The sequence below is a fragment of the Pelodiscus sinensis genome, chromosome 21 (genome assembly GCF_049634645.1).
Source record: "Pelodiscus sinensis isolate JC-2024 chromosome 21, ASM4963464v1, whole genome shotgun sequence".
Classification (NCBI taxonomy): Eukaryota; Metazoa; Chordata; order Testudines; family Trionychidae; genus Pelodiscus; species Pelodiscus sinensis.
The window spans coordinates 18,953,215-18,979,969 of record NC_134731.1 but is presented as its reverse complement, the minus strand read 5'-3'; the positions used below and the strand labels follow the sequence as shown (position 1 = coordinate 18,979,969).

General features: G+C 48.6%; 1 protein-coding gene and 1 long non-coding RNA gene across 2 annotated transcripts in view; one reads left to right on the top strand and one right to left on the bottom strand.

Annotated features, from left to right (window-relative positions):
* Positions 1-627: 627 nt before the first annotated feature.
* LOC112546371 (uncharacterized) lies at positions 628-8,750 on the bottom strand. Its single transcript, XR_003090056.2, has 3 exons — positions 3,719-8,750; positions 2,878-3,184; positions 628-1,062 (listed from the first exon to the last, which is right to left on the bottom strand). It is a non-coding gene; the product is annotated as an uncharacterized LOC112546371 (long non-coding RNA).
* A 1,808-nt stretch (positions 8,751-10,558) lies between these two features.
* HSF5 (heat shock transcription factor 5) overlaps positions 10,559-26,755 on the top strand; it is a 59,748-nt gene continuing 43,551 nt past the window's right edge. The window contains exons 1-2 of the mRNA XM_075905056.1: positions 10,559-11,150; positions 16,519-16,890. Coding sequence (XP_075761171.1) covers positions 10,613-11,150; positions 16,519-16,890 — 910 coding nt within the window. The 5' untranslated portion in view covers positions 10,559-10,612. The remainder of the gene's footprint in view (positions 11,151-16,518; positions 16,891-26,755) is intronic.

Below are 26,755 nucleotides of genomic sequence, written 5' to 3'. Positions count from 1 at the left end.
AAGTCTACAAACCGTCGCATTTAAAGCGACGTACCTCTCAAGAAGCACAAAAACACACCCAGCAATGGCAGATACCATAGTGGTTCCCAACTCAGTTTCTGCCTACCTGGCCATGTTGGGACCCGTGGGCAGCCTACAGGCAACAACAGCCTACCCAACCACAGCAAAGGAGCCAATCACCAAAGGCACAGGCACCAAATAGCCATACCATAGAGCAATACAGCTCTGATGCGGAGGAACAGGAGCTGGACTATATAGGTGAAGAACAGTGGTCCTCTCCTTCTCCACCCACGCAGAATTCCTCCACGTCTCCAGAGGATACTATCATAATCCAGCCACCAAATACAGGTAACGATTTTAGGTTGTTTCAAGACCTCTGTAAGAGAGTTACTGACCCTGGAGATCTCTCTCTGATGTGCCACAGACACAACACAAGCTTACAAACATCCTGTCATCCAAAGGCTGCCATTCCCATGAATGAGGCAATCATTTACCCTACCAAAAATATGTCTCAAACCGGCATCAACCACCCCCACTTCTAAGCGTGTAGATAGGAAATAATACGTTTCTCCCAATGGGGCAGAATTTCTTTTCTCTCACCTGGTACCAGATTCCGTCACAGTAGAAGCCACAAACCAGAGGGGAAAACAACAGACAGCATAAATAACTCCATATGATAAGGACTGAAGAGATTAGATGCAATGGGAAAATTGCTAACTATACTGCATTATTAGCAAAATACACACACCAGATCTTTGACCAACTGACATCCTTTATTGATTTGCTGCCAACAGCAAGAAAGATCAATTTAAAACACACATTAAAGAGGGCAGGTTAATATCCCATACTGCCCTGCAGGCCGTGCTGGACTCTATGGACACAGCAGCCGTAGTAATGAGATAAGCCTCCTGGTTCCAGCTGTCGGGATTTCCCCAGAGAGGTTGTCCACCGTAGAAGACCTCCCATTCAACAGTACAAAGCTCTTTGCAGAGTCCACAAATCCATCTCTGCACACTTTGACGGACTCGAGGGCTACCCTCAGAACCTTAGGTATTCAGGAACCTGTTGTGAGAAGAAAGCAAAACAGGTCATTCCAACAAAGATACACACAACATTCAATCAACACCAACGTCAATACGATAACAGACAACATCAGAGACCAAACAGATGGAGACAGCCCACCGACCAAGCCTTTGCCCAACAACCTTCAACATCCAGGCAACAGTTTTGAAGCTTTGGTCGAGGGTCTGATAGCCCTGAAATCTCTCAAGCAGCAATCTACCTCATCCACAGTATTTAGCAACAGACCAGCTGACTTTTATACAGCATGGTCAGCCATTACTACTGACAGGTGGGTGCTAGTGAAAACAGGATGCTGCATCCCATTCATAACCAACTACTCCACCCCAACCTCTTTCCCTGTCCTCCTTCAGGGACCCTTCTCACGAGATACTGCTTCAAGAGACTGAACACCTACTCAGCCTTGACTACAGAGGAGGTACTAGAACAACACGGGCAGAGGATTCTATTCTCACTATTTCCTCACCACCAAAAAGTCGGGTGGCTGGAGACCAATTAGATCTACTTACACTCAACTGCTTTGTTAAATACCAATGTTTCAATATGGTCACCTTTGACTATACCACCAGCCTTAGAGAAAAGAGCATGGCTGTCTACCCTTGACCTTCAGGATGTTTATTTCCATATATCCATACACCCGGCACACAGAAGGTTCCTACGTTTTACAATAAAGAAGAAACACTTCCAGTATAGGGTGCTTCCATTCGGACTATCAAGAGCTCCAAGAGTATTTTCAAAGATACTGGCAGTGGTCACCACACATTTACACAAGAACAGGATCTTAGTATTCCCATATCTTGACGATTGTCTCATAGCGAGCTGCACACAGCAAGAAGAGCAGCAAGCAGTCATGCTGGCAAAAACACTCTTCGAAAATCTCGGTCTACAAATAAACACCAAAAAGTGCATTTTGACCCCAACACAATCACTGAAGAGTTCATAGGGGAACATCTGGACTGCATGAAAGCCAGAGCTTACTTGCCTCACCACAGATGGGTGACCATCAAGGACCTGATAGCAACAGCACAGAACAGTCCAATCATGATGGCAAGATTATGCCTGCAAATATTGGGGCACATGGCAGCGGCAATATTCGTAGTACCCTATGCTTGACTTCACATGAGACCACTACATGCCTGGTTATGCTCAGCCTACCGACCACAAACCCACCCATTACAAACGCATGTCCATACTGAACAAGATAAAATCATCCCTCGCATAAGACAACATATGCGTGGGACTGCCGTTCCGACGCAGCATACCATCAATTACAATAATGACGATGCCTCACCCCTAAGATGGGGGGCGCACATAAATCACAAGGTGGTCCGAGGTCAATGGACTTGCGAAGAAACCACAAACTTATTGGAACCGAGGGCAGTCAGGAATGCTGCAGGCACTTTCTTCCCCTAATCCAGAACAAAACAGATCAGATTCTGACTGATAACATCACCACGCTGTACTATATCAACAGGCAGGTAGGGGCACAATCCTTCCAATTATGCCAGGAGGCTGGGCACCTCTGGGAATGGTGCATCACAGAGAACATAACTTTGGTTGTAACTTCTCACCAGGCAAAGACAACACTCTGGCAGACAGTTTAAGCAGTTTAACCCGCAAAATCACAAGTGGGAGATAAACTGATCAATGCTCACCCACCTATTCAAGAAATGGGGATTCCTGGTGCTGGATCTATTTGCTACCCACAGGAATGCTTGCTGCCCCCTATATTACTCCTGAGCAGGCATAGGTCCCCACTCACTGGGGGACGCATTCAGCATATGATGGATGGCTCACCTGTCATATGCATTCCCCTGTTCCCTCATACACAGGGTGATATTGAAGATCAAACAGCGCAGGGCCAATGTGATAGTAGCAGTACCCAATTGGCTCAGGCAGACATGGTATCCTTATCTGCTACGTATGACCGACTGTCTTCCACACCCGATTTCCACTGGTCGCATCTCTCCTCACACAGAGGAAGGGCAGATTCCCCACCCAGACATCCACAAATTGCATCTTCAGGTGTGGATGTTAATTGGCTGAACAACCTGGAGAGATCCTTTCCAGAAGCAATTCAGTTCATCCTCAAACTCCAGAAGACCTGCAACGAGAGAGACCTACATCCAAAAATGGAAGAGATTCAAGGCCTGGTGTGCAACCCATATCTATGAACCCATACACACAGCAATATCACATCTTACAATACTTACTGGAAATACACAATGCAGGCCTCTCCATAAGGGTACACCTGGCCACTATCTCAGCCCTTCATGGCCCTATACAGAGACACTCAGTCTTCACACACCCTTCCGTCAAGAGTTTTTTCTAAAGGGATTCCACAATATCTTTCCTCCACGACAGGACCCAGTACCCAGACAGAACTTAACCCTAGTGGTGAAAGCTTTTATGGGGAAACCCTCTGAGCCCCTTGCTATCTGTTCGCTGTTATATTTATCAATGAAGGTGGCCTTCTTGGTAGTGATCACAGCCAGATGAGTTGGGGAGACGGCAGCCTTAATGGCTGCCCCCCCCCCCCCCCCACACACAATATTCTGCAAGACAGGGTAATACTGGGAACACACCCTAAATTCCTCCCAAAAGTACTTGTTCCACTGCAATGAACCTATATACTTACCCCAAACCCCATAAGGATGTCAGAGGCAGTTCTCCATACCCTCAACGTCGGAAGAGCCCTGGCCTTTTACCTGCAACGAATCAGCTCGTTTAGCTCTTCGTTTCATCCACAGAGATCACAGGGGCTACCCATATCAAAACAGACTACCCAAATGGATATCTGGATGCATAAGACTAGCATATGCCCTGGCACAGAGGGAGCCACCACATACAGTGCGTTCCCACTCGAGCCATGGCAGCCACAACAGCATTCCTACGCGGCGTGCTTACAGAACACACATGCAGGGCTGCCACGGGCTTCAACGCATACTTTCATGCAACATTACACAATCCAAACATTTGCTGAGGCGGACACAAGGTTTGGACAAACAATACTGTCCATCACAGATCCTCACCAGCAGAAGCTCCTGCCTCCCAGCAAGAATACTGCTTTGTAGTCACCTAAGGTGGAGCACCATGGGAACACTCCTCGAAGGAGGGAAGGTTACTCACCTTGTGCAGTAACTGGAGTTCTTCGAGATGGTTGTGTCCTCCTGGGTGCTCCATACACACTCTCCTCCCCTCTGCTTTGGGTACAACATACCCGGGTCAGAGAAGGAACTGAGGGGGGCCAGCCACGCATGTGCAGTAACTTCTTCAGAACGCACACACAGACTCTCTGCACGTGTGGCTGGCCAGGGGTACTACTGTCACAAATCTCCAACCTCAAGCTCAGTGGTGCTGAAGCACCTAAGGTGGGGACAACCATCTCAAAGAACTCCAGTTACTGCACAGGTGAGTAACTTGCCCTTCAGCTTTCATGACAGAATTTACACTACAATACTTCAGTGAGGTGAACTGACGTGGGTTTTTTACAGTGTAAATGTTTTGTAATAAATATGAAGTGAGCACTATACACTTTGTATTCTGTTGTAATTGAAATCAATATATTAGAAGATGTAGAAAACATACAAAAATATTTAAATAGATAGTATTCTTATTATTTTACAATGAAATTAATTGCAATTTTTTTTAATCGCTTGACAGCGCTAAAAAAAACCTCAGTAATAGGGGGACTTCAGCTATCTCTCTATTGACTGGGCATACATCACCTCAGGAAGGGATGCAGAGATAAAGTTTCTTAATCCCTTAAAGTGCTGTTACTTGGAGCAGCTGGTTCTGGAACCCACGATAGGCAATTCTTGCTTTAGTCCTAAGGGAAGGGCAGGGTCTGGTCCAACAGATGAACAATAGCTTGACCTCTTGGAAAGAGTGACCATCATCCCCAGGGTGGGAGAAACCCCCCAGCATCCCAATGCTGTGACATTTAATTTCAGAAAGGGGAACTACACAAAAATTAAGAGGTTAAACAAATTAAAAGAGTGCCAAAAAGTAAAATCCCTGCATGGAAACTTTTCAAAGACACCATAATAAGAGGCTCAACTTAAATGTATACCTCAAATTAAAAAAAATACAGTAAGAGAACCAAAAAAGTGCCGCTGTGGCTTAACCAAGTGAAACAAGCAATGAGAGATAAAAAGGCATCACTTAAAAGTGGAAAATCTAGTGAGGAAAATAGAAAGGATCATACATTCAGTCAAAGTGTAAAAATACAACGAGGAAGGCCAAAAAGGAAATTTAAGAACAGCTAACCAAAACCTCAAAGGTAATAGCAAAACTTTTTTCAAATACGTCAGAAGCAGGAAACTGGCTAAACAACCAGTGAGGCCATTGGATGATCAAGATGCTAAAGAAGAACTCAAGGACGAGAAACTCATTATGGAAAAACTAAATAATTCTTTGCATCAGTCTTCACAGCAGAGGATGTTGGGGAGATTCCCAAACCTGAGCCATTCTGTTTAAGTGACAAATCTGAGGAACTGTCCCAAATTGAGGTCTCACTGGATGTGGTTTTGGAACAAATTGATAAACTAAACAGTAGCAAGTCACCTAGACCAGATGGCATTCACCCAAGCGTTCTGAAAGAACTCAAATGTGAAATTGTAGGATTAACTGTGGTTTGTAACCTATCGTTAAAATCATCTTCTGTACCAAATGACTGGAAGATAGCTAATATGATGTCTATCTTCAAAAAAAGGCTCTAGAAGTGATCCTGGCAATTAGACTTGTAAGTCTAATGTTGGCACCGGGGACTTTAGTTGAAACTACAGTAAAGAACAGAATTGACACACATAGATGAACATTTCGGGGGTTTTTTTTTGGGGGGGGGGGAGGAGTCAACCTGATTTCTGTAAAGGAAAATCATACCATACCAGGCTATGTCTACACTGGCATGATCTTGTGCAAGAACTCTTTTGCGGAAGAGTTCTTGTGCAAAAACTCTTCCAGAAGAGAGCGTCTACACTGGCATGTGCGTTTGTATAAGAGATATGCTTTAGCGTAAGAGCATCCATGCTAGTGTAGACGCTCTCTTGGCCATTTTCACCATAGGGCTTTCTTGCACAAGAAATTCATGTTGCCTGTCTACACTGGCCTCTTGCACAAGAACAGTTGCGCAAGAAGGCTTATTCCTGAGCGGGAGCATCAGAGTTCTTGCGCAAGAAGCACTGATTTAATACATTAGAACATCTGTGTACTTGCGCAAGAACTCGTGGCCAGTGTAGACAGCAAGTTTTTGTGCAAAAAACAGCTGCTTTTGTGCAAGATCATGCCAATGTAGACACAGCCCTAGAGTTCTTTGAGGACATCAACAAGCATGTAAATGATGGTGATTTTCAGTGGATCTACTGTACTTAGATTTCCAGAAAGCCTTTGACAAGATCCCTCACCAAAGGCTCTTAAGTAAGTTGTCATAGGATTAGAACAGTGTTTCCCAAATGGTGCTCTGCAGAACCCTGGGGTTCCACGAGATCCCAATCATTTCCCTCCTCCCTCCCCCAGAGACATATGTCTTTGTGTGCTGGCTCCATCTCTGGTTTCCTGACAGCTTTCAGACACCTCCCCTCCATGCACTGCTACTCTGCATCCTCAAAGTGTGACTTCCTGGTTTTTTGACAAATTTTCCTCCTGGCTGTAGGAGTTCCTCAAAATTCTTGAGTTTAAAAAGGTTCTGTGGCCAAATAAAATTAGGAAACACTGGATTAGAGGGAAGGTCCTCTCATGGATTGATAACTGGTTAAATGATAGGAAATAAACGGTAAGAATTAATGGTCAGTTTTCAGAATGGAGAAAAAGAATTAGTGGTGGTATTCCCCCAAGATTCTGTCCTGGGAACAATCCTCTTTAAAAATGATCCGGAGGAAGGAATAAACAATGAAGTAGCAAAATTTGCAGGTGATACTAAACTACACAAGATAGTTAAGTCCAAAGCAGACAAAAGAGCTTTAAAAGGATCTCTCAAAACTAGGAGATGGGGCAACACAATGGCAAATGAATTTTAAAGTTGATAAATGCAAAGAAATGCACATTGGAAAACAATCACAACTATATGTACAAAATAATGGGGACTAAATTAGCTATTGCCACTTAAGAGAGATCTTGGAGTCATAGATAGTTCTAAAGCATCCACTTAATGTGCAGCAGCAGTCAAAAAAAGCAAACAATGTTAGGAATAATTTACAAAGGAATAGAGATTAAGACGGAATATCTTACTGCCTCTGTATGAAGCCATGGTATGCCCATGATGTTAGCACTGGAAAAAATTCAGAAAAAGGGCAACCAAAATTATTAGGAGTTTGGAATGGGTGCCATGTGGAGAGAGATTAGACAGGGACTTTTCAGCTTGGAAAAGAAGAGACTAAGGGAGGCTATGATAGAGGGCTACAAAATCATAACAGGTATGGAGAAAGCGAATAAGGAAATGTTATTTACTTGTTATAAGAAATAGAAGTCACCGAATAAAATTAATAGGTTAGCAAGTTTAAAACAAAAGGAAGTATTCCTTCACGTGATGCACAGTCAACCTGTGGAACACCTTGCCAGAGGATGTTGTGAAGACCAGGACTTTAACAGGGTTTAAAAAAAAAATCTAGATAAATTAATGAAAAATAGGTCCATTAATGCTTATTAATCAGGATGTGTAGGAATGGTGGCCATAGCCTCTGTTTATCAGAGGCTGGGAATGAGCAATGGGTAGGCTTACATATTACCTGTTCTGTTCATTCCCTCTATGGCACCTGACATTGGCAACTGTCATAAGACAGAACATTGGGCTAGGTAGACCTTTGGTCTGACCTAGCATGGAGGCTGTTATATTTATGTTCATTTTAGATAATGCCCCATCCCCTGCCACAATCAGCTGCGATAGGGCAAAACAAACAAAAGCCATACTCTGACTCCCACCAAGCCACTCTGCCTTTCTCCTGTAACCCGCTGAGGCCCCCAGGAGTGCATAGGAGAGATGCCTAGGTGAGAATTTCCGACCCCCTACATCCTGCTAGTACAGCACATTCACCTGCTCTGGACCAGCGTGCTTGCTATATCTTTGCCTAGAAGCAAGTCCCCTGAGCTTTCTCTCCCCATCCACAGGGCTGGCCTTACCATGAAGTGAACTGACTTGGGGGGAGGAGGGACGCCACTAGGACCCAAGAGTGTAGAAAATGGTGTGTCTGCTGGTACATATGTATGCTCTTTGCTCTAGATGCACAGAGATGGGGGAGTGCTGTGCTGAAGGAAGGAGGGCACAAGAGACATAACAGGCAGGCAGAAGAAAAGGGGGCATGTGGGCATCATTTGAGCTCCCTGCCTCAGGTGCCAAAATGTGGGCTGGCCCTGCCCATCCACTTCAGGCAGGGGTGGTTTTGCTAGTTCCCATATAACCAGGTCAGAGCCTGGATCTGCCAGAACAGAATGCAGAACAGAAAGAACTACATTGTGTGTCACTTTCCTTGCAAGTGAGAAAGCTGGGTAAGCAAGATGGCAAGCCAGAGCACTTCCTTCAAATGCTGAGAGTCAGCAGTGCTCCTCTGTGGCAGTTAAGGCCAGAAGGGACTGTTTTGATAATCTAGTAGTCTGACTTCCTGAATATTAAGGTTGACTTTTTAGCACTTGAATTTACCAAGCTGAAGGTGCATGTCCTCATTGGGCACATGAGGTCAACAAAGGATGTCTCCAGCAGCATGCCGGGAAGTTAGCATATAGCTGTTTCAATGATTAATCAATAAAGCTATGTTTATTGGTAATCCAAATGACTATGCACAACCTCCCCCCACACCTGCTACCACTGTATCAGAAAGGGGGGGAAGCAGGAGCCAGTACCTATCCATCCCCCCTTGCTGCCTCCCCTAAAGGCAATGGGGTAGGGGGAGTAGGCTAGAGCCAATGCTCAGGGGGAGTTGCTTGCTCCTGCACTCCTGCCTCGGTGTCTGAAGCAGCAGCATGGAGGGTAAGGGAGGCATGCCTCTGCCTGCATGAATCCAGGTTCCTTTTTCCTGGTTTCCCTTTTTTCCCCCCCACTTAGTAAATTTAACTAAGCAATCGTAATATATTATAAAATGATTATTGAACCAATCAGAGCCACCACTGCAGGGAGCCTGGGGGAACGGCCACCACCCTGGCACTGTGACCCCTGCTGCACCACGGCCATGGGAGCCACCACCAGCCAACCAGCACAGCCCCAGGCAGTCTATGCACTTCTTCCAGCTCCTTGCTCTGAGCTTCCCCGCACCTACCACTCCCTTGCCCTGAGTGCCTCCACACACCCTGCCTGACTACTGCACCCCCCCCCCCCCAGTAGGACCTGAGCAATGCTAGGTAAATCCTCTAGTTACTAAATATTAACTATTTATAAACTGTAATCAAGTTCAATATAGTCCAGGAGCTCAGTCTATCAAGACAGGTTTTCGAATCCTTGAATCATTCTTGTGGCTCCTCTCTGAACCCTTTCATATTAATCAGTATTTCTCATGAATTGTGATCACCAGCAGAACTGGACACTGCCAGCAACGTGTGGTGACATCAGTCTCCAATACAGAGGTAACAGAACTTCCCTGCTCCTGCTGACGAGTGCCTTGTTCATGCACCCGAGGATTGCCTTAGCCCAGTGGTCTCCAACCTTTTTACGCCCAAGATCACTTTTTAAATGACAGATCAAGCCAAGAGCTACCACCCCGCCCTTTCTATTCTCCTCCTCTCCATCACTTGCTATCCCCAATCCTTATACTGCTACTTTAAAATAAAATTCCCACCATTCCTTGCAGCTACTCACCTGTGCTGTTGCTCGGTGAGTAGCTGCTCCTCAAATGAGGAACTCTAATGTAAATGCACTGCGCAGGCGTGCGGTTCAGAGAGGGCTCAAGAGCGACTCTTAGAGCCTCCGAGATTTACCGGTAGCTCGCGATCTACTGGTTGGTGACCACGGCGTAGCCCTTTCTGACCGCAGCGTGGCCCTCGGAGCTCGTGTCCCACGTTTGGCCGAGCCACTCCTGCTGCCCCTGCCCCTTTCAGTGTCGCTGTACTGGAGTGCGGATACGTTACCGATAACGGAGGGGCGGGTTGCACTGTGCAGCCACCCCCCCCCCCATCCGCCTCATCGGGAAACATCACACTAGGCGGCAGAACCCCCCCCTCAAGTGACTAATCACCCCCCCCCCGCGGGCCGGGCACGTGCGGTGCTGGGCGCGGGGGCAGGGCCCCGGCTCCGCTTTGTTCCCGCGCGTGGCGGCGGCTGTTTCGTGGGGACTCGCCTCGGGGGGCTGCCCCGCCCCGCCGCCGTTATGTGGGGCCGCCGCTGGGCCTGCCCCTGCCTCGCCCGGCCGCCCTGGGCCGCCGCCGCTAGGCGGGCGCCTTCGCCCCTCCCCCACGCCGCCCGGCTGAGGCGCGCTGAGGGGCGGCGGCCCAGGCGCGAGGCCCGGGCGCGTGCCGAGGGCGGCCGGGCCTCGCGGCCGGCGCTGATTGGCGGCCGGCGCGGTTGGGCGCGCGAGGCGGCGGTTGGGCCTGAGGCGCCCGCGGCCCCGCCATGGAGGAGCCGCTGCTGGCCGCCCCCATCAACCCCAACAACTTCCCGGCCAAGCTGTGGCGGCTGGTGAACAGCCCGCGCTTCCGCTCCATCCGCTGGGACGCGCGCGGCGAGGGGCTGCTCATCGACCAGCCGCTCTTCGAGGCCGAGCTGCTGGGCGCCGGGCCGGGCCCCGGGGCGGGGCCGGGGGGCGACGGGGCCGCCTCGGCCGAGCTCTTCAAGACCTCCAACTTCACCAGCTTCATCCGGCAGCTCAACCTGTACGGCTTCCGCAAGGTGGTGCTGGGCCCGCCGGGCGGCGCCGCGGCCGTGCCCGCCGCTGGGCCCCTGCACCACTTCCACAGCCCGCACTTCCGCCGCGACCGCCCCGACCTGCTCGTGCACCTCAAGCGGCTCACCAGCGCCAACAAGGCCAAGCTGGCGGCCGGCCTGGAGGTGACCAGCCGCCCGCCCAACCGCTTCCAGCGCCTGCTCAGCACCTCGCTGCACGGGGAGCCGCCCGCGCCGCCGGGGCCCGGCAAGGCCGACAAGCCGCCGGGTGAGGCTGGGGGCGGGAGCGCGGGGCGGGCCGGGCGGCCCCTTACGAGCCCCGCCGCCTCCTTCAGTCGCTCCCCGCTGGCTGTCGCTGCGGCGCACGGCCAGCTCCCGCCGAGCCCGGCCCCCGTGGCTGGGTAGCAGGGAGTGGGGAGAGCTGCGCGGAGAGAGGCGGTGGAGGACGAACAGGCCCAGGGCTGTACAGAGTGTTTCTGTGCGCAGATGAAAACGTGACCTTTAGCACGTGGCGTTTGTGTGAATTCAGACACCTGCCTGCAGAGCAAAACCCCTCCCTGTCCGTAAGCAGGAGACCTTGGTTTCTCATGGACATACAGTAAGGCGTATGTCCTCCGGGGACAAAAGGAAGGTTTTATACGATTTTCCCTGCAGATGGATCTGGATTCTTTCTCTTGTACATTCTTTATCATGTTCCGGTTACCCCTGTACAACCTCTCATCTTCCATGGGTTTGTCTGAATGGAGCGTGGTGGCCGTTTTGTGCTAAGGAACAAAGATGCTAGAATGATGATTCTGCAAGATCTCTTAAGAATTAAAATTAAATTTTATTGAGACAGATTAATGAGGGGGAGGTTAAATGGAGTACATAGTATAGGAATCAAATCTTTTTGCGTTTTTCGGATCGTCTCAGCTCTCCAATTGAAGTTTTGAAGAGTTTCCCAATTTTTGCTTTTTCCACCCCCTGCCCTCATAGGTGATTAGCAAAGATGGAAAATTGTGTGGTTTTGCTGGAAAGAAGGCTTGAACTTGTTTTAGTTGAGGTTTTATTGTATTTTGGAGGGGGGTTGTTTGTACAATAGAAATTGAAATCTTGTTCATTCTGTGTTTTCTAGAACAGTGTTTCTCAACCAGTGATATGAGTACTCTTAGCTTGGGGGTACTTGAGGGAAGTCTGGGAGGTACGTCAACACAAGTGAAATTTGGAGAAAATGGAATTTTTGTTTAAAGTTTTACAATGTTTTATTATTTTTGTACTTTCTGCACCCAAAAATTTCATCACCTGCTTTTGTTTAAACAAATGTGTTGCAATGGCAGAAAAAAAGTATGTCTGAAAACTGTAGGTACTTGTATATTTTTGAAAAGGTTAAAGTAAAGGTTTTTACTTTATAAAAGAAGGTTGAGCAACACAGTGCTAGAAGACTCAATGGGCAACTGGAAAACTAGTAGGATAACCACACTCCAGATACCCAGAAAATAAAACTTGAATGCTTGAGATATGTGAGTCCCTTCCTAAGACTTTTAGTTAGTTTTTGTTTTGTTTAACTTAAAAGATCTTTAAGATTTTAAAACTAGAAGGGACCATTGTAATCATCTAATCTGATCTCATCTATAACAAGTCATATAATTTCATGTCATAATTGCTGCATTAAGCCCATAACTTCTGGTTGAGTGCTCTTGTCCTTTCAACTGTGAATTGAGAGAGCTCCCACTGCAGGTCTCTGAGCCTCCTAAGCGACGTCTAAACTACACCCCTCTGTCAGCAGAGGGATGTAAATTAGACATATTGAAAGTGCAAATGAAGCAGGCATTTAAATATCCCATGCTTCATTGGCATGATGATGGCCACCACTTTTTTTCAAATGGGGCTTTTCGAAAAAAACCCAGCAGTTTAGATAGGGGCATTTTCGACAGAAATACCCCATTTCGAAAGATCCTGTACTCACTTTTTGAGGAGTACAGGATCTTTCAAAACGGCCCATCTAAACTGCCATTTTCCCCCGAAAAGCCCCGTTTTGGAAAAAAGCAGCAGCTTCCATTATGCCAGTGAAGCACGGGATATTTAAATCTCCGCTTCATTTGCACTTTCGATATGTCTAATTTACATCCCTCTGCCGACAGAGGGGTGTAGTTTAGACATAGCCCTAGAAAAAGCAAAAGGAAGACACAACTTCTTCTTGATTTCCCCCTCCTTAAGGTAACAAATAAGCATGGTAAATACTACTTGGTTTTTCTTTGTGCATTATCATCATCATATATCTAGTAGCCCATTATCTGTGCGTCTAATGCTGACGTACATGGCCACACCCTCTGGCCGTGGTGCGCTCAGCTGGGCCCCGGCAGGGGAGCAAGCGGCGGCAAGAGGCCATTTGGGCATCCATCCATGGGGCCAGAAGGGGGGCAGGAAGTGGGGCTGGGGGGGAATTGGGGGCTGGAGGGAAGAATGGGGGAGCCTGGAGGAAGGGGGCAGGAAGCAGCACTGGGGGGGATCAGGAGCCGTGGGGCTGGACGGGAGGAGGGGGAGATGGGGGGGGGCGGGAAGCAGACCTGGCGGTGAGGGGTGTGTGTTCAGCCACTGGCTGCAGCTGGATTCGTTCCAGCTGCGCCCCCGGCTGGTGCTCCCTTTACTTGTCAGCAGAAGCCTGGCGGGGGTGGGACTGGGAGCCTTTCCCCCGGTCCGGCTTTTGCTCACAACCAGAGGCTCCCAGCTGGGAGACGGGCCACGATTGGTACTGGCAGCCTCTGGTCCTGTGCAAAAGCCAGGCGGAAGGCGGGGGGCAGTTGGGAGTCCCGGCCCCCGCCCCCACCTCCCCCGGCTTTTGCGCACGACCACAGGGCTCCCAAAGCCAACCGCGCTCCGCCTCCCAGTTGCTCCCCCGCCAGGCTTCACTCCGGCACCCAGCCAGAAATTCACAAAATACTGGACATTGCACATCCGGTATTTTCCGAGTTTTTCTACCGGACAGACGGTGCAAATACTGGACTGTCCGGTAGAAAGCCGGACACCTGGCAACCCTAGCCCTGGCAGGAGTGCCACTCAGCTGGGCCCCAGGTGGCAAGCGGCCGTTTGGGGTTCACGCTTCCCAAGCATGGGGAGCGCGGACCCCAAGCGGCTGCTTGCTCCCCCACTGTGGCCCAGCTGAGTGGCACTGGCACTGCGCCGCTCAGCTGAGCCCTGGTGGGATGGGAAGGGGGGGCGGGACACTGACGTACATGGCCGGGGGTGGGACTGTGTACGTCACTGCCCCCACTTCCTCCTCCTGCCGTGGTGCTGAGTGGTGTGCCCCTCAGCCTGGCCACTGCGGGAGAGGGGAAGGGGGGGTGGTGACATAGACCCCCTCCCCTCTCGCAGCAGCCCAGCTGAGCAGGCAGGACTCAGCCAAGCGCCACGGCAGGAGGGAAGGGGGGCGGGAAGAGACAGAGGGGGGAGAGAGGCAGGAGGAGGAGGAGAGCTGAGAGAGGTGGGGTAGGCAGTAGGAGGGGAGAGAGAGACACACACGGAGCGAGAGCGCTCAGGAGAGAAGATCTGAAAATCCCGTCTTATGACGGGCTAGCCCAGTGTCTGAGACTCTAACGCTGCAATGCTGGCTGTTCCCTCTGGGCAGCGCTGTTGCCTGAAATGCTGGCTGTTTCCTCTGGGCGGTGCTGTTGCCTGAGTCACGTCATTTGCCTCCTGCCGTGGCACTTGGCTGACTTTTGTGCTGCTCAGCCGGGCCGCCATGAGGGAGCAAGCGGCCATTTGGGCACCACAGTCCCCTTGCAGAACCTCCATCCTGCATGGGGAGTGCAGGGCCCAAATGTCTGCTTGCACCGCTTGCTCCCCCTCGGCAGCCCAGCTGAGCGGCACAGAAGGCAGTTGAGCGCCACGATGGGAGGCGAAGGGGGGCGGGGTGGTGATGTGTGGCATGACAGCAGCTCCAGGCCCCGCCCCCGGCCATGAACGTCACTGCCCCGCCTCCCTTCACCTCCTGCTGTGGCACTTGGTTGACTTCTGTGCTGCTCAGCTGGACTGCCTTGCGGGAGCAAGCAGCCTTATGGGGTCCATAGTCCCCCGAGTGAGGCAGGATGGGGAGGAGAGGTGATGGGGGGGAGGAGGAGGAGGAGGGAGAGAGAGAGACCCAAAAATCCCATCTTATGACGGGCTATTGGCTAGTAAAGAAATAAATGAGCACAAACAGTTGCTAAAAAAAACCAAACCCGTTCTTCTCTGTCCTCATTGCTGAAATATTTTTTACAAGCTGGGTTTTTTTTTTTTTCAAATTCTTATAATTCTGTAAGTCTGGGTGGATTTTCATAGGGATAGCAAAAAGTATCTGTCTTACCTCAGTGTGGTGATGTTTCCACAAATTTCAAGTGCCTACATTAAAGCATGGACAAACTAGAATTTCTAAACAAAAAGCCTTGTTTTGCTTGAATTAAGATTCTTGGTATATTTCTTCCTGTCCTCATTTTTATAAATACCTGTTTTTACTGAATTTTTCAACTAAAATTTCAGCCTGTAACAGACCCCCATCATTGTTAAATTTAATGGTTTAGGCAGACTTTTTAAAGTTTTAAAAAACTGAAATCAAGGTTTTGTAATGGGAAGAGCTGGACAACTTGCTCTATCTGTTACAAAACAAGTATCTCCTCTTTTGTAAGTCATGTTTAACACTTATTCCTTGTGTCATTTTCACCATCTATCCTCTCTACAGTTTGCTCCTTAGATTGGTTAGTACAGTGTTTCTCAGCCAGTGGTACGAGTACCCTTAGGGGTACTCAAGAGAAGTCTGAGGGGTACGTCAACACAACTGAAATTTGGAGAAAACTGAATTTTTGTTTTAAGTTTTACAGCACTTTATTATTTTTGTACTTTTTACACCCAAAAATTTCATTGCCCACCCGGCTACGATTAAGTTGTCTAAACAAATGTGTTGCAGTGGTGGAAGAAAAAATTGTGTGTCTGAAAACTGTAGATACTGGGGGTACTTACAATTTTTTTTAAAGTGGTACTTTATTTAAAAAAAAAAAAAGGTTGAGAAACACTGGGTTAGTAGAGATTGAGTGATTTGTAGCTCTCCCTTTTCTGTAGTGCTAATTTTGCCTCCAGCCCTTACTTGCAGAGAGCTAAAGGCTGTTACAGAGATTCTCTGGGATGTCAGGCATGGAAGCAGAGAGTATTACCTGTTAGAGTCCAGTGTTTAAATTTTATTATTAACTCTTCCATTTTTGGATTTTTCCCTGTTCTTTTCATCAGAAAGTTTGCGATATTGCACTTAAACTAAGTTGTTCAAAACTGCCAAGTGGATCTGGACACTCAGTTTTGAAAATTTAATTTTGTACTCCATCTTATCCAATGCTAATTCATGCTTGTTTGCTATATCATATAGTACATCAAAATGCAGATTCTATGAAACTCCGATTTGATTTGCTGACTTACTGTGCAAAAAATTATTTTATAAATTTTAGGGTTGAGAGCTAGCTACTGAAAGGTTTATTTTTTTCCACCATTGAAATGCTGCATTGAAAACATTGAGAGACCGATTTTACTTTTTCTTCACGTGGTGAAACAATCTGTGGTGTGGATTGAATGATGTATTTTATTACCATTTATTTTATAATCCTGTAATCCTAGTAAATATGTTCGTTTTAATGCAGGAGCACTGACTATAGGACAGTTTCATCGGTCCTTTCGGCGAGACAGTTTATCTCCTTACTCCTATGTATCTGCTTCGTCTCACAACCACAGCACTTTATCATCGAAAGGTTCAGATCGGACTCCAATCCCTCCCAGAACATGGCAGAACTCCCTTGGGATACTTCCAGGGCAGGTGGAAACTTCCCCAACTTTTTCTGACAAAGGGGTTCCGTTTCCTGTACTCCAGAGATTTCCGACAGAAGTCACATACACTCTCCAACCCAGTGCCACGTCTGTGCACATACAAGGACCTCAGACAATGGTCACGTCTTCCCAGAAATATAGTAGCTATACCCCTTCAGCACAGTACTCACAAGCTTACTACCCAACAGGTACGATAAGGGTTTAGCATTTGTCTTTTATCAGGATATTTTAAATCAACAAATTATTTTTTTCTGCAATGCACTTTAATGTATCCACATTAAACAAGACTGACAATAGTAGTGTATCAAATGTAAGAGAACAGAGAGAACCTCCCAGCAAAGCCAATTCTTAACATTTATTCTTTACTATCCCTGTTCTGAAGTCTATACGTACCTTCTAGATTTTCTGGAAAGCCACTGTAAGTTTCACGGGTAGAGGAGAGGAAGGTCTCTGAATGGAAAGTTTGGATTTTTACTTCGTTTGTTTGAGGTTGATTTGGAGAAAATATATTAAAGGATCTCCTAAAAATACAGAATTTTTCATCCTGCTTAAGACCTATGCTACCATTTCTGCATTTTCTTAAATTCTTTCTTATTGAGCCATTTATATTGTAATCTCTGTGTACCTCCAGATGGAAAGTGACATCTAGCACTCCATCATACTTGAAGTACCGTAGTTAAGGTTGTATACATTCCATTCTAAGTTTTATTTTTTACTTCTCTTTCCCACCCCCAAAAATAATTGCCTTCAAAATTATTTTGCGTGTCTTTAGACCAGAGCAGATATTTTGTTCAAAAAGTCTGAAACAAATTGTCTAAGATACTTTGAATTTTAGGAAAAGAGAACATTTCATTTTTGTAAATGTTACAAAGAGAGCTATTCAGTTTTGGAGTGTACCTCACTCAGATTTCTGTTACAATTTCCAATTTTTCATGCTTTCCTAGGCTTTTAGTTAATTGGGGTGCAAAATACTCCTATTACTGATTCCTGGTTTAGATTCTTAGGTGGCTACTTAAGAAATTGTTTCAGAGATTTGAAATTGGTGAGGCACTGATAGTCAGAAACTGATCTGGGCTTTAATAAAAATCTAAGTATAATTACAACGCTGTTAAGATATCAAAAGTATAAAAGAATGACCTACATTATGCATATTGACAAAATGAATATGGAACACCTGTGTGAGGTGAGGAAGTCCTAGGGTTGGGGATGTGGTCCCAGCCATGCACCTCTAAACAAACACCAAACCTGCCTTTTAGGAGAGATCAGAGTTAATCACTGGATCCAGCACCACTGTAACAATAGAACAAGCACTTTTATCTAACTCAGGCAAAGCTGGGAATAGACTGAGGTGCAGATTTCTAGCAGAAGTTATGCAGACTTCCTTGCCCTGACAGCATGTAGCACATGCCTCCCACACTTGGCTACACATACAGAGAGATTCTCTGCCTCATGCCAGTGTAACGCTCTCTCCTTCCCCCTTGGGTCAGTCCAGTCTGTGCACTCTGGTGCATGTATACATTGTTGAGCTTACACTGGTGAGCAGGTCTGTCCCTAAGCCTATACAGAATATGCAGCTGTCTAGGACGCCATCATGCCCTAAATTTTGTGGTGCCCTACGCTGCCATGTGTTGCATATGCAGTGCTGGCTCCAGCAGCCAGTCCAATCCCCCACAGGCTGAGACCAGACTCTGCTCATCAGCTGTTTCCTGTTTTGCTCCTCTCCAGCTAGCTGCATGGCTGCCCCCTCCTCTGGGCTGGCCCTTCTGACAGCTGAGAGAGGAGAGGCAGCAGTTTTCAAAGGACTCGCTAGACCAGCTGGCTGCTGGGCATGCACACAGGAGCTAGCTGGAGCCCGTAGGTGAAGTGAGGACAAAGGGTTCAGGGGAGGGCAATTGGCTTCGTGGGGCCTGGGCAGCCTCCTCAGCTCCAGCTAGGGATGGAGTGGGGGCTGCATGCGTAGCACTGGCATCCTTACCACCCAATGGATTTGTGACTCTGAGACCTCCTGTGTGACCCCCCCACCAGCTCCCAGAGTCCAAGGACCTAGAGCCCTGAGATCCACAGCAGTTGCCTAGGCCTGCCCTCAATAATGCGGAGGAAGTCGAGGTCAGAGGTTTCCCTCCAGCAAGGCTGTGCCTCCTCGGTTAAAGCCTTTGTACATGTATGTGGTGTGTAGCACTTCACTTGTTACTTGGAGGCAGAGGGGATCCCGCCTCTCACCCCAGCAGCCTGCCCTCCCTTCCTCCCCCCACCACCTCTGAGGATCTGCCTCCACCTCAGCCCCAATCAGACCCAATAGGGCTCCCTTTGCATTTAGTGATTTTTAAACTGGGCTGGGGGGAGGGAAGGCAAGGTAAATCTCCAATCGGATCCCTGTGCACGTTCAACTCCTACTGGTCCCCCGTTAGCCTCCCAGCTACTTCCCTGGCTTCTGACCCCTGTAGCTCTGGGCCTGGCCTCCACAGCCCCTGTAGTCCTTGAGCACAGCCTTCCGGTCAATACCCACAAAAGGGTAGAAGTGCAGATGCTCTGGCTGCATAGAGCACCGGGAAGTGTAAGGATGGCCCTGCTTGTGAGCAGTGTTCCTGCTAATCTTTTCCTTCCATGTGTGGATTTTTTCCATCCTTTTGTGAATGTGCACCACTAGTAGAAACAAAAATCTAGCTCTGGGCACTCTGCTAATCAGCTGGGTGGCATTTGAATCTCTCCTGAGAGACAATACAAGCACACAGCTTACAGGGAACACTGCTCATGAGTGTCTTAATGTGTGGTCTCAGATGAATTGTTAGTTCACTTTTGCAAGCACCAGTGCAGCAGCTGACTCTTCAGTAGCTCCTAATTCAGACAGGGCACCTAAGCTTTGTCTGCACTGGCAATTGTGACAAAGCTTTTGTGGTTCACAGGTGCGTAAATCTCCCTTCCACTCCTGACAAAAGCTTTTCTACGGCAACTAAAGTATTGCAAAAGCAACAAAGAGTGTTTAGCCTGTCTGTTAGCAAAATGTCTGTGTTTCTGAAAGCTGTGTAGTATAGACATACTCCTAGTATTTCTGGGTACATCTAGACAGAAGTGTTATTTTGGAATAATGATATTATTTCAGAATAACATAGTGTGCATCTACACAGCAAGCCATTATTTCAAAATAATGTCGAGGTGGAGGGTTTCTTACTCTGACTTCTGTAACCCTCATTGCATGTGAAGTAAGGGAAGTCGAAGGAAGAGTGTTTTTCCTTTGACTTCCTGCTGTGTAGACAGCACCAAAAGTCCAATTAAGCTATTTTGACTTCAGCTACGCAGTTGACGAAGCTCAAGTTTTTCATTGAGTAGTGTCCCCGAGGGTGCTCCACTCGAGGTGCTGGGCTCATCCTGGCGCCGCAAACCGGAGGAATTTTCATTAGCAGTAGCCCCCCTTCCGGACTGCGCATGCGCTACTGCCCCTTCGCGCCTTTCATCTGAGCGTGGTCCGGTCTTGTCAGTTTCTCTCCAACTGTCCAGAGTTAGATTAGGCTCCCTTCTCCTCTCTGAGGAGAAAGGGAAGTCTCTTAGTTAGTTAGTTTTTTCTTGTTTAGTCATAGATAGTTATCAGTTATAGTGTTACTACTTGTAGTCCCCCTCTTTTTTTCCCTGTTTTAAAAAAAAACAAACCATTTTTCTTCAGCGGTCAGTCAGTGCTTTCCTGACTGAAATTGACAAAGAAAATAAATAAAACAGAAAGGGACTCAAGGATGCCAGGATCACCTGGATTCAAGAAGTGCCTTCAGTGCCAGGAGGCTATCCCTGTCTCCAATGGACACTCCCGGTGTGTCAGGTGTCTCGGGAATGCTCATGTCCCAGCAAAGTGTAGCCCTTGCGCAAAGCTGACAGTTCGCGCCAGAAGAGATCGGGAGCTGAGACTGAGGGTCCTTTTATTTAATAAGGCTCTCCAAGCTCCAGAAGTCTCCGAGCCGTGCTCTGCACCCAAAGATCACCCTGGGCAAGAGATCTCCTGCGGGATCCATAGGACGCCGAGCGGCAGTTCGGACAAACCGGGGAGCTCTGGCTATTTGCCAAGACTCCCAGCGGACAAGTCGGGCAAGGGCCGTAGCTCCTCTGCCCCAACTGCAGCCCGCCATAAGAACTCCGCTCCGGCACCCACAAAGGGTTTGCGGGTGGAGTTGGTGCCAGCAACGGCTTCAACAGCCATTGCGAGCCGGCAAGAGAAGCATCAGATGCAGTACCGCAGCAGGAGTCTCGGCCAGTCCAGCCCCCGGCTTTCACATCATCCCCGGCTGATTCAGCGGCACCGAGCCTTTACTCTGCCGACGATCAAGTGGCAGAGGCTCCTTTGCTGCCTGCTGTTCTGCCACAAGCGCCTCCTCCGCCTGCCTTCAATTTCTTGGTGCCAACTAAAGCGCAGCAAAAATCTGCAAGGGTCCGGACACTATCACTAACACTGTGTCACCTTCTCCCCTGGACCTGATTCACCTACCTCGTCCCATGCTGATTGCCGTCGTCACGTTCACCGTTACACGGCTCCCAAGGAACACTACTATAGGTCACTTCATTGTTCACCGCCACGTCGATACTATTGGGACCATTACTCGCGGTCTCCTTCACGCTACTATAGGAGATCCCCCTCACCAAGGTCTCCAAGATGTATAGAGTGTCCTCGTCGATGTGACATGGTGAGAAGATACAGTTGTTCTCCCTGCCACAGCCGGTGGGATGACTGATGTTATCACGAGTGCTCTTCTCATTCATCTCACCGCAGAAGGTATTTGCGATCGTGGTCACTGCAATCTTCTCGGCCTGAATCTCCACATGGTCCGGACAAGTCTACCCCTTATGTTGCCCCACCATCCTCGGCTGGGGATTTGGATTCACACTATCAGGAGGATAAGCAGGACCACACTCCTCTTCAGAGACAACAGAGCCCTGATTCCCTGGTGCAGCGTTCCTCGCCGGATGACGCAGTTATCCCTGCGGACTTGTCTCCTACGGAGGACCACAAGCAGTTCCAGGAACTCTTCAAAAGGGTTGCGCAATCCCAGGACATCCAGACCGCGGATGTGCAACAGAAACAGCATCAGCTGCTGAAGAATTTACAACCTTCCCAGAAGTTGAAGCTCGCTTTTCCCTTTGATGACGCTATACTGGAGGTTGCCAACGACATCTGGCAGACTCCGGCCACATCGCTACCAACTAATAAGCGGTCGGACAAGAAATACTTCATAACTCAGAAGGATATGGAGTTTCTGTTTACACATCCTCAGCCTAACTCCCTTGTTGTGGACGCTGCACAGCAGAGAATAAGAACGTCTCAAACGACAAGGAGGCTAAACGACTGGATATCTTGGGCAGGAAAGTATATTCCTCCTCCACTTCTGCTCTGAGGATGTGTAACTTTGTGGCACAACTAGCAAATCATGATTTCGATAACTATTCGAAACTGGTCCCTCTATTTGAGCACTTGCCGGATTCCAAACGTCAGATTCTCAAGGCGGTGATACAAGAGGTCTATACGGTCACCCGAACAGCCTTACAGATCGCCCTCGACATGGCTGATGCAGCTGCTAGATCCACAGCTTCGGCCATAGTCATGCGTCGGGCATTTTGGCTACACCAGGCCGCTGTCCCGAAGGAGTTGCAGGCCAAAGTGGAAGATTTGCCCTTTGATCGCAGGTCACTATTTGCCCAGTCAACTGATCAGGTCTTCCACTCGGGCAAGGATACACGTACAACTTTGAGGACACTAGTGATGTACACGCCTCCCTACAAACGTAGGAAATACATACCCTACAACAGGCAAAGACCATTCTTGTATGCGACGCCTTGGACCAGGTCATACGATCAACAGAGGCCACAACAACGTCCCCAAAAGTGTCGCCAACAACCTAACAAGCCGTCTGTCCAGCAGCAGGGCCGGCAGCAGGTTTGATGTGTTGATCGAGGGACTTCGGACCACCCCGTTGACAGAGACTCTAGGCATCACAGAAGGCGTATTCCATCATCGTCTCAGGCCTTATCAGCATCATTGGGCTCTCATATCCACCGACCGGTGGGTTTACGACGTAATCACTTCAGGATATGTCATTCCCTTCACCTCTCTTCCCCCTCTCTCCCCCCCCTTCCCCGTCCCTTTTCAGGGACCCCTCTCACGAGACTCTTCTCCATCAAGAGGTGTCGCGCCTTCTCACATTAGGGGCAGTGGAAAGGGTGCCAACATGCTTTTTGGGGAAAGGATTCTATTCTCGCTACTTCCTCACCCAGAAAAAATCAGGGGGTTGGAGATCTATCCTGGACCTACGTCAGCTCAACCGTCATCTGAAAAGGCAAAAATTCAAGATGGTCACATTATCTTCGATCATTCCTGCTCTTGACAAAGGGGATTGGTTCGCGTCCCTCGATCTTCAGGACGCTTACTTCCATATAACGATACACCCAGCTCACAGAAGATTCCTTCGGTTCATAGTGGGGTCTGACCACTATCAGTATCGTGTGCTACCTTTCGGACTGTCGGCCCCACGGGTTTTCTCCAAGACCCTTGCGGTAGTGGCGGCCTACGTACGACGCCTCGATATTACAATTTTTCCGTACCTGGACGATTGCCTGCTAAAGGCTTCCACGCTTGATGAGGCCACGAGGGCAGTGTCCACAACTACCACTCTGTTTACAGCCCTCGGACTCATAATCAATCTCGAGAAGTCCATCCTGACACCTACTCGCGACCTGGAGTTTATCGGAGCAAGACTCGACTCCCTGACCGCGAGGGCATACTTGCCGGTAAAGAGGTTTCAACTCATACAGGACCTGGTGCAGTCAGTATCAGTTTCTCCCAAGTCCCGAATACTTACCTGTCTACAGCTATTGGGACACATGGCAGCCACCACGTATGTGGTTCCGCATGCCAGGCTCCATATGCGCAGTCTTCAGCACTGGCTGTTCACCGCGTACACGCCCCGGGTGCACAGTATGAACAGGGTGGTTTCTCTGGCCAGTCAGGTCCAGTCTTCCTTGGCATGGTGGGACAGCCCCAACAATATGGTAATGGGTCCCCTTTCATGCCCACAAACTATCACTACAGATGCCTCTCTGCTCGGCTGGGGCACTCACCTTCAGGAGCACTGGGCGCAGGGTCTCTGGATGCCCTAGGAATCGCTACAGCATATAAATTTTCTTGAGCCGAGAGCAGTCTTCAATGCTTGCAAACACTTTCTACCCATCATCTGAGGACACTACATACAGATTCTCACCAACAACATATGCACGGTGTATTACATCAACAAATGGGGGGGGTCACGTTCCCGCTCTTTGTGCAGAGGCTGTGCACCTGTGGAATTGGGCTATTCAACAAGGTATCACCATAACCGCAGCATACCTTCCTGGCAAGGACAATGTGATCGCTGATACTCTGAGCAGGCATTTCCTCTCACAACATGAGTGGGAGTTACACCCCGAGGTGCTCCTCGACCTCTTCCTGCTATGGGGCTTCCCCAAGGTGGATTTGTTCGCCACTTGACACAACAGGAAATGTCCTCAGTATTGCTCACGAGCGGGCATCGGTACAGGCTCTCTGGGAGATTCCTTCCTCCTGGACTGGGATCATCAGCAATTGCTATACGCCTTTCCTCCTCTTCTACTCATTCCAAGAGTTCTGGAAAAGATAGCACTGGACGGCGCAATAGTAATTCTGATAGCACCTTTCTGGCCCAGAGAGATCTGGCTAACACAGCTGTCGAAAATGTCAGTTGCCAATCCACGACAACTACCGGAACTGTTCAATTTGCTATCTCAGCAACACAGCATAATTCTTCACCCAGCCATCGACCGCATGCACCTCACAGCATGGCTCCTAACTGGCTCCAAGCTTCCGAACTCTCCTTTTCTCAAGAAGTGAGGCGCGTGTTGATTAACAGTAGGTGGCATTCGACGCGCAAATCCTATCTCCATAAATGGCGTCGTTTCCATTCATGGTGCTCGGCAAAAGATCTGGACCCTCATTCGCTGTCTATACAACAGATCCTAGATTATGTGATGCATGTAAAGACAACGGGAATGGCTATTTCTTCCCTAAGAGTGCATCTGATGGCAATTTTGTGTGATCTACAAATGCTCACAATGAAAACGGTGTTCCTACTTGCCATTACGTCAGCGCGTCGAGTAAGTGAATTAGCAGCTCTTTCCACTGATCCGCCATACACGCAATTCTTCAGTCATGCGGCAGTACTGCGTGTCCAACCAGCATTTTTGCCAAAAGTCAACTCTGCTTTCCACATAAATGAGCCCATAACCCTGCCGACTTTCCACCCAAAGCCTCACTCCTCATTGGAAGATGCACGTCTACACACTCTAGATGTCAGGCGAGCACTGGCCTTTTACCTTGACAGAACTCGAGTCTTTAGGAAGTCTCAGCGGCTTTTCCTTTCTACAGCCGAGTACTCCAAGGGCAAGCAACTTTCTGCGCAGCGTATTTCCCGCTTGGTCGTCGCTTGCATCACACAATGTTATGCCTTGCGCAACAAATCTCTTCTGAGCGGTCTTTGTGATCATTCCACCCGGGGCATAGTGACATCCATTGCCTATCTTCACAGAGTACTGTTGCAGGACATATTCTGTGCGGCAACCTGGTCATCTACCCTTACATTTGCTAGACACTATGCCCTCGTGAACATACTTACCTCTGATTCAAGAGTAGCTCAGGCTGTCTTGTCTACAGCACGAGGGCGATAGGTCCGAAACACTCATGTAACGTTGGACCACTGCTGTGTACTCACCTCGAGTGGAGCACCCTCGGGTACACTACTCGATGAAGAAAAGAGAGTTACTCACCCTATGCAGTAACGTCTGTTCTTCGAGATGTGTCCCCCCATGGGTGCTCCACGTCCCACCCTCCTCCCTGCTTCGGAGCTTCTATTTATATCTTTCAGATGCTTCCGGTTGGGAGGAAACTGACAAGACTGGACCGCGCTCAGATGAAAGGCGCAAAGGGGCAGGTCACGCATGCGCAGTCCGGTAGGGGGGCTACTGCTAATGAAAATTCCTCCAGTTTGTGGCGCCGGGACGAGCCCAGCACCTCAAGTGGAGCACCCACGGGGGGACACATCTCGAAGAACAGACGTTACTGCACAGGGTGAGTAACTCTTTTATGTATCTTAATTCGACTTTTGTCCTGCAGTGTAGACATGCTCCCTCTGCTCCAACTCATGGCTCCTGCTTCTCAGTTCTTTCTTTGCTCTTGCTCTCTCTCTCTCTCTCTCTTCCCCCTCTCGCTCCTTCCCCATATTCCTGGGCTTGTTCCTTTTCCTATCTTTCATATCGTCCCAGAATATCCACAGTTAATCGCGTGTCCTGGTTTTGGAGTGACACTCTCCTCCCAGTCACATTTGTGCAGAGTAGCAGGGAGGGAGATAAAGGGGGGAGAAAGCAAGGTGAAGGGGCTGTCTATTCAGTCATAGAATCATAGGGTTGGAAGAGTCCACAGGAATTCAAGTCCAACCCCTTGCTAAAAGCAGGACCATTCCCAACTAAATCATCCCAGTCAGGGCTTTGTCAAGCCTCTAGGGATTGAGATTGGATCACCTCCCTAGGTAACGCATTCCAGTGCTTCACCACCCTCCTAGTGAAATAGCGTTTCCTAATATCCAACCTAGACATCTCCCACTGCAATTTGAGACCATTGCTTCTCATTCTGTCATTTGCCACCACTGAGAACAGCCTCTCTCCATCCTCTTTGGAACCCATCTTCAGGGAGTTGAAAGCTATCAAATCCCCCCCTCACTCTTCTCTTCTTTTGATTAAATAAGCCCAAATCCTTCAGCCTCTCCTCCTAAGTCATGTGCTCCAGCTCCCTAATCATTTTTGTTGCCCTCTGCTGGACTTTCTCCAATGCGTCCACATCCTTTCTATAATGGGGGCCCCAGAATTGGATTCAAGAAGGTTTAGCTGCCCCTGCAGAAGAGCAAAGGAGATATCATTTCATAAAACGTGCCCCAGAGAAATCCCATTCATCTCTGTCCTATGTCTGTGAGGAGGAAAGGAAGGAGCCAGTCTTCCCTGGGCTTTCCACAGTCCAGC